The sequence below is a fragment of the Drosophila innubila genome, assembly GCF_004354385.1.
Source record: "Drosophila innubila isolate TH190305 chromosome 2L unlocalized genomic scaffold, UK_Dinn_1.0 4_B_2L, whole genome shotgun sequence".
NCBI classification, from domain to species: domain Eukaryota; kingdom Metazoa; phylum Arthropoda; class Insecta; order Diptera; family Drosophilidae; genus Drosophila; species Drosophila innubila.
Genome location: NW_022995372.1, coordinates 6,395,294 through 6,405,613, shown reverse-complemented (window position 1 = coordinate 6,405,613; position 10,320 = coordinate 6,395,294). Strand labels below are relative to the sequence as shown.

General features: G+C 39.4%; 1 protein-coding gene across 1 annotated transcript; it reads right to left on the bottom strand.

Moving 5' to 3' along the window:
* Positions 1–233: 233 nt before the first annotated feature.
* Positions 234–10,185, bottom strand: LOC117781135 (CD109 antigen). Its single transcript, XM_034617864.1, has 16 exons — positions 9,663–10,185; positions 6,424–6,601; positions 5,882–6,360; positions 5,495–5,825; positions 4,624–4,907; positions 4,453–4,564; positions 4,239–4,385; positions 3,982–4,105; positions 3,786–3,923; positions 3,325–3,732; positions 3,030–3,161; positions 2,328–2,746; positions 1,909–2,256; positions 1,319–1,852; positions 690–1,143; positions 234–621 (listed from the first exon to the last, which is right to left on the bottom strand). Exons 1-16 carry the CDS (start codon positions 9,743–9,745, stop codon positions 398–400), a joined length of 4,395 nt encoding a protein of 1,464 aa, XP_034473755.1. The 5' UTR covers positions 9,746–10,185; the 3' UTR covers positions 234–397.
* Positions 10,186–10,320: the final 135 nt, after the last annotated feature.

Genomic DNA, 10,320 nt, shown 5'->3' with positions numbered 1-10,320 from the left:
ATTTAAAGCTTTACGATAATTTTAGTCAACACATTCAAAGAGATATCGTTCGATATTATATAATGATATTGTTTCTTCATTTCCTCTAATGTTAATTGAAGTGAACTATTTACAACTCACTGAATTGGGATTTTTTCTCTCTTGCGATTCTTAGTTTTTATCATATTGTTTCATTTATTTCCCATTTTTCTCCCTTTCAAAGTTCAAACACTTTACAGAAAAGACAGTTTCGATTTGTTTTTATAGGTTTTAGTAAATGTTAAATATATTTATATTGGCAACTTTTAGCATCATTAAAGTTAATTGATTTAGTTCTAGCTTATTAATTAGATGAGTGGGTTTTTGTTAAAGCTTCGTTTTGTTTGCTTTGGGAGCCGTTTCCCTCTTCCCCTTGTTTCTAACAGTGTAATCGCAGGATGATTGCTACTGCCAGCAATCCTAGCAAAGGTATGACTCCTCGATTTGCAGCTGAATTCTGACCTGCTATGGCCACATTATCGTCATCAGGTCGACGTGATGCTCGTTTCTCTGCCTTCTCGCAGATGTCACCGCAATTAGCGTGCTCACAAATATCGCAGATGTTCGACTTGGGCGCCCGATAGAATTGTCGGGCCCGACGTGCTGAGAATGATTATCAAAAACAGATTAGTTATGTTAATTATAGGGTATTATAGAGACTAAAGTGCTACCATTATCGTAGTAATCATACATGACGACGGGCACAGGGCGATGCTTGGTGACCTTCACGGTTTTGTAGGCATGCAACGTGGGGCAGACTTCTCTCCTGTCCAGGTAATCAAAGTAGATGACTACCTTTGTATCACGTTGATGCGTCTCGACCTTCTTGATGCGCTCACTGGACTCTAGAGTGGGCAGTGTATCGGTATCTACGACAAACCCACTCGGCAGATGTATCTCCATGACAGCCATGTTGGATCTCTCGGCATCTCCAGGCACAGAGACAAAGCTGGCACAGGCCGACAGATGCAGATAGTCTGCATGGGAGTTGCGATTCACGGTGGGATCGAGCACAAATCTAGGCCAGGCGCTGGTCACATTCGTGTTGTAACTGTAACTGATCTGGGCCAAGGCCATGCCACGTCCAGTTGCCGACACGCTCACATTCTTGATGTTACTCGGAAGCTAATGAAAGGAACATTTTTGTTAACAAAACTAATTAAATTTAAATGCAGAATGAATTTAAAGGTTAAACCATGATCAAAATATCACTTCGCTTGAAAATCGGTCCAGCTTTGACAAAGTTATGAATGCTTAAAAGGATCAAGGATTGCATAACTCCACGACTGAGTTTACTTACCTCAACACTTTGTAGAGCGAGTGAATTCTCCGCATTCACATTCAGTATGGTTTCGGCACCTTCTCCGTAGTGGAATCCCAGCTGGACATTGTTGCCTTGACTGGAGAAACGTTCGGCAAACATGAGCAATGCCTGCAGACCCACAACCGTGTCCTGGGAGGCAACAAAGCCACCGAAGGCATTACGTTGGTCCATCAACCAATTGAGCACTGGCAGAGCATCTCCCACAAGATTGTTCTCCAGCAGAGTCAGGGCTGCATAAGCCGAGATCTCAATGTTGACACTGCGTGTGGCATTGTACCAGGGCGACTTTTGTTCATTGGATGGCGCCGTCTTGTTCCACCATTTTCGTCCATCCGCATTGGTGGCCATCGAGTCCAGACGTTGCAGGAAAGCGGCTTTCGAATTGTGATTGGCACGTGAGAGCACATATGTGCCCAAGGACATGGCATGCAGATTGCTAGAGGAGTCTAATCCCCTAGTGATAAAGTCCAGTGCTTTGTTGATATGGTTACGATACTCGGGGTAAACATTCTGTAAAGAGAGTTGCACTTAACCCCCTGCTCTCTGAGAATATGTTTGCGACATACCACATTCTCCATCATGGCGAGCGTCACAAAGGCTGTCAGACTGATGCCTCCATCGTCCAACTGCTCAAAGATATCGCCATGCTCCTCGTAGCCTCCATTACCCGACTGCATGCTGGCCAAGTAGGAGAGGGCACTCTGCAGCACATGCTCATCCACCTGGATGTAGGGAGTCGCCTGTCGCAGCGTCCTTGCCACATAGGCAGTTAGCCAAGTGGAGCTTTGCTTGACCGAGTGGCCAAAGGCGCTGAAGGCACCATTCTCATGGCGATAATAAAGCAGACGTTGATAGCCCACAGCCAGGTTATTTGTAGCACTCAGTTGGATCTCTGGGGTGAGCTGGCGAAGACGCTGTACGAAAATAGACAGATTGAATCAAAAAAAATCGAAGGTACCTCAACTTTTTTCTTGCTTATACTTACAGTCAGATATCGCAGCACTAAAAGATTTGGCACAAAGTTCACCATGGTCTGCTCACCACAACCCGTGGGCAGAAGAATCAGCTGCTGAAGATTTCCCACAATGCTGCCCACAAGATCTCCCACAGCCTTGACCTCAATGCTCGTCGAATCTGGAATAGCATTGCGAGGCACCTTAATGGTCACATTCTGTTTCCGTTGAGCATTGGAGTTCAGCTCGAAAAGGAAACCACGATTGATACGCTCCGTGGCACCTGGATGCTCAACCAAAAGAGTACGCTCTACAGTGTCCCCAGCTTGGGAAGTGGAAGCCACTGCCTTAACAGGAAGCGCACCTACACGTCGAGGGGTCACAATGAAGGAGACGGAGCGAGCTGACTTGGCGGGCACGCGAATGGTGCGACGACTATAGACTTCCACTTCTGCAAAGGAAATAAATTCCATCAATCTCCATAACATTTATAACAAATATTTTCCTCATTTTAAAAATTCGACATCATCATGGCGATGATAGGTAGAATAGCATCTAATTATCGGAAATATTTTTCTTAATTATACGAAAATTGGTCCCAAAAATGTTTGGTTTAAGCAATATTATTTCTCAAATAAGCAAATATTTATTTTCCAAATGCAAGAAACATGACTTAAGGTTCCAGGTTTTTAAATATAAATATTAATATATTAGTACCTTTAAACTGCACTTACGCGATTTATTTGTCTGCTTTGTGTCCAGTTGGGGAAAAAGAAAGTCTTGTGCCGAATTATAGAATGTTACATCCACGCTGAGATCGCTCTCCCTGTTATTATGCACCACAAAAGGCAGCGCAATAAGTTCATCTATAAGCATAGGTGGGTTTAAGATTAAAAATAATGATGATCTTAAGACTCTTTCTTAACTAAGCTAGGCTTACTTATGTTTCAGTTTAGCCTAATTAAAATGATAAATTGTATCTTTATGAAATTTGTTACATGCAATTTAAAAAATCATCCCTTTACTTACCTTTTCTTATAGAATATGGTAGCTCTGTAGATATGTAGAATTCCTTGTAGGCCTCCAATCTGCTGTTGGGTGCATTTAGACCCAAACCATTGACGGGATCCAGTGAAAAGGCCGACAATACCCAGGAGGTCATATCACTAGGTATACGTCTATGTATCGTATTGCGACCATCGCTGCTGGCCGAGATGTTCAGGAAGAGCCAAGTGTCGACAGGATCACGCATCACATGCACTCGAGGGTTGTGCCAATAGGGTTTCGGAGTGTAGGAGAAAGCATAGCGACCTTTGCCTGGAGGCAATGTGTTTACCTCGATCTTATGGGCGGGTCCAATGTCCGTTTTTCGCACAGCTGTCAGCTTATCATCCTCAACGGAAGTATCACGATCAATGCTGGGAGTTGTCTCTGCCTCTATAAAATTCGAGTTATAATTTTAATTTTCATTTGGTGTCATTTTGTTAAACCTTTCTCAACAAAGTAGTCCGTATTGGACATGGTAATAACACCGGATTCCTTGCCGGGAGAACCAACCGGAGTGTTGACATCACTCAGCTCGTAGTCGTAGAGAGCATCCATAAGACGATCATGTGTTAGATCATTACCTGTGAAGGAAAGGGACTTAGATTGGGAAACCAATTGATTAGTAAATTCTGCGTTTACCATTACGTAGTCCAGGCGAATTTTGATCGACAATCATGAGACCCACATAGGAGTAGGGCTTTGTGCTTATGCTTATATCAATATCCTGACCAGGAGGTGCTCTAATGGGCGCCTCAATTTGTACCTAGAAAGAATGGTTAAACAAATCAGAGATAGAAAAAGTAGGAGAGTTGGAGTTTCATAAGGAATTCAAAAGAATCATGGATTTGATGATAAATAGTTAAGAAAAAAAATACATTATTCTATGCTCTACTTACGGCATTTAGAAGATTCTCCTCGAATCTTATAATCTGTTCATCATAAACATACTCGCCATTCACCACCATATAGACAAGTAATTTCGCACGCGGCATCATAGCAAATGAAGCTAGGAACTTGATGGTATGGAAAGTATTGTCAGCAACCTGAAAGAGAATAAGGAAGTTAACATTTAACAACGTTATAGATAGTCACATCTCTGACAAAACTAACATCCACTGTGCGGGAGAGTATAATGTCGCCACGCCCCACAATCTGATACATAAAGTATTTCATGGGCTCGTTCGATTGCACCACAACAGCGATTTCCTGATTAACAATGGGTCTAGAATATAAAAAAAGTTATGTTATTGATGAATTGATGAATTGGTTCATAGAACTCACTTATCGTTGAGCACCTTGGCTGTTATATAGTTCTTGGTATGTAAATGTTTGCGTGGAACCTTGCCCACATCGCTGATTACACCCAAATAATCCACAATTATGGAATGAAACTCATCTCGATCGCCCTGGGGCACTGTGAACTTCATCTTGAACTCTCCGCGTGCATCCAGACTGTAGACGGTGCGATTATACATTTCACTGCTGCCATAGACATTGGTTAGATAGGCTGTGATCTCTGGATTGAATTCACGCAATGAGCTGCCATCATTACGAATAATGCGTGCCTATGGAAAACGGTATTTTTAAGGGGAGAAACTTTTTGAATCTTTTCTTAGAAATCCTTTTTTTAGTGGTTAAGAAGAATTCCTCCAGATGAACTTGAACAGAGAAAGACTTTTCTACTGGGTTGCAATCCGAATCAAATATCGGTTTCAGTTAGGGTTTCGATAATGTTTGAATTTTGGTTTGAATTTGATGCTTGATTGAACCGAAACAAACCGTTATACATGAATCGGTTACTAATCGCTTATTTCGGTTTAAATTGGTTCGGTTTTTCGGTTTTGGTATAATAAAAATGTGTAGTGTTGGTTAGGGTTTCAGTTACGGTTACCAGTTTCAATCGGTTAATACCGGTTGAAGGTTACGGTTTCGATTACGGTTTTAATACCTGATTTTCTAACTTGAAAGAAAGAAGAGAGAGAAGTTCAAATAATACCCACAGAATACATTTTTAAGAAGAATTTCAATAATTTAATTCTACAGTTGATCTTCTCCTAACCCACAAGTAAATAGAAAAGTTCAGTTCAGAGAAAAGTTCCACTGATGAACTGAACTTTTTAAACTCGAAATTAATTTGGATATTCTAACTTACAGTGGCTTCAAAGGGTACGCCTGGAATATAGTAGCTCGGCAATTTAACGGGTTCCACTCGAAAATGATTCAGATACAGGGTGAGTACAGTTGAATAGTTTTGCACAGAGCCCGTGGAACGTTCCTCGACAAGTGCATCCAATAGATACTGACGCTCGTAGTCCTGTTTGAGACGCAGCTCCTGTTCGATGTCAAACTCAAAGTATGCATTGCCATCTATGGGTACCACCTTGCGGGTGATGAGATCATTCACAAATGGCTGAAGGGAGCCAAAGAAGGTGGGATAAATGGAGAGAGTGGCCTCTCCAACAATAGGCTGACCAAAGGCGTAGCTACAAAGGGAGAAAAGAGTTACTCGGATATTTCCTAAGCAATGTGTAGTACATACTGTGCCTTCACTGTGGCTGCAATCCTGCCATCCTTATATACAGCTTTGCGTGGCGTTTCAATGTCCACCTCAAACTTGGGCAATATGTGATCCAGAATCTCAAAGGTTTGCTTGTGCTGCTGATCAGCAACTTCTACAACAATCGACCAATCTCCGAAGCGAGGCAAGTCCGACAATTGAAGTTCGTTGGAATAAATCGCATTTGTTAATCTTATGTCCTTGTAGCTTCGAATGATGTTATTGCCAGAGTCCCTGATCTCTAGATGAACACGACCATAGCCTCGAGCTGGCTTTAAATTGGCATCGAGCAGGAGTATACGATAATGAACTACATCTCCGGGCTTATAGATACTTTTATCCGTTTGCACGAGCACCGTATGCTGTTTGTTCTCGAAATGCAACTGCGTTTCATTTGTAAAGATAATGCCGCTGAGACCCTCAACTGTAAGACGATATCGATCTGCTTTTAAAGCTGGAATCTGTAAGTTAAAACTACATTTAAGTACAATTTTTATAAATATACCAAGCTGATAATAGTTCACCTCAAAGTGCAGCAACTGTGTGGAGTAGGGTCTCAGTTCGACCGTCTTGAAATCGGTATAGGTACTGCTCAGGATGCCCACCTTAACCCTTGTGGGCTCCGCTGCCTTGTGGATGCTCACAGCCACATGATACTGCGAGTTGGGTCGCACACTATTCGGCGCAATTATGGAGTACAGGCTACAAAAACAAAAAAAAAACCAAAAACAAAATGAAAACAATAAAAAAGATGTACTTAATTCATCACCACAATAAAACAGAGACAATGTACCGCAAGTAAAGTTGCTGTTTTTGTTGGGTATTACACCTATGCTGACATGGTATCTGAATCTTTATTTCGTTTTCTATTCATTCACGCGCTTAACGGAAGATCAACAATACGTGCGACTTGACGGGGTAATGTACTTTACCTCGCTTCGTTTCGGTTTTGGTTTTGGGTCTGAGTTTGGGTTCGAGTTGGGGTCAGAGTCTTGAGAGACCGCAATTCCGTTTGATTCATGTCGGAAACGATGGATTTGTAAGGGGAAGGGGGTTCATTGTTATTGCGGTTTTTCCTATGATACTGCATCGTTTGGCAAATTTGTAATAACACTTATGATTGACAATTGCAGCTGTTGTTAGATGAGTCAGCTTTTTGAAATTAAAATATACTATAAATACTGGTACTTTATGTACGAGTACATTGTTTAACTAGATTCTTGTGAAAATCAGATTTATTAAAAATGTATATATTACAAGTTAATTTCATTTAATTATATTGTATTAATTAAAATTTAAATTATTTTAAAGTTCTAATGAAAATGTTTCAGTGCTTGTTTATTTGGATTTGAAAATTAACCAAAAACTATTTAAGAAAACTTAATCTTAATAATGATAGTTCATAGTAGCTATAGTTATTGCTCTGTTTAATAAATTAAATGTAAGTGAAGGGATTAATTTTTTAATTGGCGCCTAATGGATTTTTCTAGCAAAAAAAATTATGTTTTTAAGGCTGTGGTGTCCCAAGTAGGCTATAAACTGCTTATCCTATAACTTGTTCTTTGAAAAATCATTTAATAGTCTACTTTATCCAACTTTTGGACATTAATGCTTGATGGTAATGATTATCATTCATTATTTTCTTTAAGAAAGAGTAAATAAAGTGTTCAATTTCTTTAATTATAGTGTTCAATTACTTTTATTACTCTTTATCGTCCATATAAGAATAAACGTCATCAAAATTGTATAAAGTAGTAGTTATGCCTAGCACTAAAATTTATAAGTAGATCTTGTAGGGCTAAGATGCTTAAAAAAATTAATAACCAAACAAAAATGTTTCTTAAAATGCCCTAAATTTAATATTAAGCATACAGAATATTTAAAAAAACACGATAGTTCTTAAATGATACAGTTTTTAATTCAAAGTTGAGCCAAAAATTTACAAGCATCAGTTTCAAGTGACAAACATCAGTTTAATGTGAAAGAGTATTCCAGTTTTGGTGCGCGACTTGCATAACTTCAACAGATTCGTTTAACAATTTTGGAGCTGAGCTTGATGCTTGTTTTGGTTTTGATTCCCACCTTTTATTTTGCTGAGCTACCTAACCTACCTACCTGTATGAAGAAGAGGAGTGGGAATGAAAGGAGAGAATGGGGCAGGGGAAGATTTAAAGTAAGCGTCAAGTTGGGCTACTCGTTTTCAACAGTTTCGGGTGCTGCTTGCCGCATTGCAAAATGTATAGTAAATGTCTAACTGTGTCGAGTTGTCTGTCGAGTTGTTATTGTAGTCGTTGCTCATGTCTGGCTCTTTGGTACGAGCGTAAGGCACAGTTTCTGGTTGTTCTAATTTCAATTGGTGTTGTCTAACCTGTTCCCACATTTTCTTTTGTGTTTATGTCACATTGTTGGCCAAACAGGTTACTAACTTTAGGCGGTTAAAAACGATTTCGCTTTTGTTTTTCAAATTGCACACAAAATGCAGTTGCAGCGAAAGATGTGAATGGCACCAAAAAGGTTTCACATGATTGCATCGCATTCAATTTGGCGTTAAGTGTCAACTTTAATAATAGTTAATATCAGGTGAATTAACAGAATTTACATAAATAATAAATAAAAGTATGTACATTAATTGCGTTGTCTTTTTGCCTTGAAGAGCTGCACCTTATAAGGCCAGTGAATGAACTTGAATACCCATGCCAACACTCACAGTTCGGTAATACTTAAACTTATGCCATGTATGGAATTGAGAGAGCGAGAGAGAATCGATTGGCGACCAGCAGGAAAACAAGATTGACGCCAACATATCTTTTAATTACAAATCAATCAGAATTCTGCGAATCGTATTCGTGAATTTCGAGTATATTCGTATTTGCAACATTTAGCAACTGGTCAACTTGACAGGTACTCAAGGTGAGGCGTCGGAAATAAAGCAGTGTTCGTAAATAAATAGCTGTCCGAGTTTACTATGTGTCCCACGTTCAGTAGGGTGATTCACTAGTGTAATTTTAATTACTTGAATTAAGTCTACTTGTAATTGACATAATTAGCTAACTTAACTTTGTCAGTTAACTTGAATATTTTGGTAAAGTGAGGTACGAATTTGTACAAAGTTAAACATTGCATCACCCCAATGTGTGTGACAGAGACAAGAAGTTGCTGTTGTGCGTAGGTCGTTTGAAATCTCAGCTCAGATAAAAGTTATTTCATTCATTTGATGAGGTCTTTGCTATTTGTACCCTGTAAACACAACATGCTTATTAAGGTATATTGAAGAGATAAATTATAATGGATTGTTCTTAATATGTATATCAGAAGAGATACAAATGCTATAGGGTATCTCTTTGTATAATCTTTTCTTTTCTTGAGCTTTTGTCATACAACAAGTCAACTGGAAGCTGTGTTGTGGTTTCATGCTAATTTCTTGATTACACCTTGTAAATTATATGGCACATGGATAGGATGGATAATGAGTGTCTTTCGAGTGTTTCGAGTGTTTCATCTACCGGCAAAACATTCGCTGCGTGTCAAAGTTAAAACATTCAATTCGGTTCGTTGCTTAAGTCTTTTGTTTTCATATTTCGTCTCAGTTAAGTGGCGTGATGTCATTTCATTACCTCTTTTTGTTTTCTTTCTTCTTATTTTTATCATATTTGTACAACTCGTCACCTGTATTTGTCACAGTCGTATACTTATTAGTGTGGGAGTTCAACAAATGTGCATATTATACACATTATATATCTGTGTGTGTGTGATATTTACTAACCCCTGAGCAGCTGTATCAGTTGGCAATAGAAATAGTAAACAACTTAGAAATGTAAGCACCCAGTTGACTCTCATTTTGCGCATTTATCACTTTTGTTTTTGCTTATTTAAATATTTTATTTTTCTTTTTTTGAATAAAGTAGAAACACGTTTCTCAATTAAATAGCCAAATTATTTTGTATATTGTCAGCACACATAATTTACAAGTTGAATTTTCGTTGGCTTTTAGCCTTTTCGTGTGGGTTGAGACGCCAGTTTAGCTCTCGCGATTGACCGCACAGCTTGCTTTGCACTCTGCACCAATAACTTGGCTTAAAGCTCGTATTGGCTTGTTTTTTTTTGTTTTGTATTTTATTGTTGCTTCACTTGTTCAACGAGCACCAAACGATTGCGCCAACTTAATACTGACGCGTTTTTGGAGCGTTTTGCTCACGTTTTTGTATTTCACTTTCGATTTGAAGCGCGTCCACCTGTTTTGCGATTCGCGCTGTTGCCCGTTTGTAAGCTCGCATTCAACTGATTTTTCTGCCAGCATTTTGCTTTTGCATTGCTCGCATTTTAAGATGCCCGCTTAACCGGTAAAAGCAAAGCTTAAGCTTTAGCGTGGGCACAGCTTTCGCCTTGTGGTTCTTGTCTTTGGTAAGCAGTTTCAATTCGCA

Coding starts and splice junctions, on each gene's coding strand:
- LOC117781135 (XM_034617864.1), bottom strand. CDS start 9,745: ATGCGCAAAATGAGAGTCAACTGGGTGCTTACATTTCTAAGTTGTTTA. Junction 4,106..4,238: donor AGGAGAATCTTCTAAATGCC/GTAAGTAGAGCA, acceptor CATTCTTTCTAG/GTACAAATTGAGGCGCCCAT. Junction 2,257..2,327: donor TAGTGCTGCGATATCTGACT/GTAAGTATAAGC, acceptor ATTTTCGTACAG/CGTCTTCGCCAGCTCACCCC.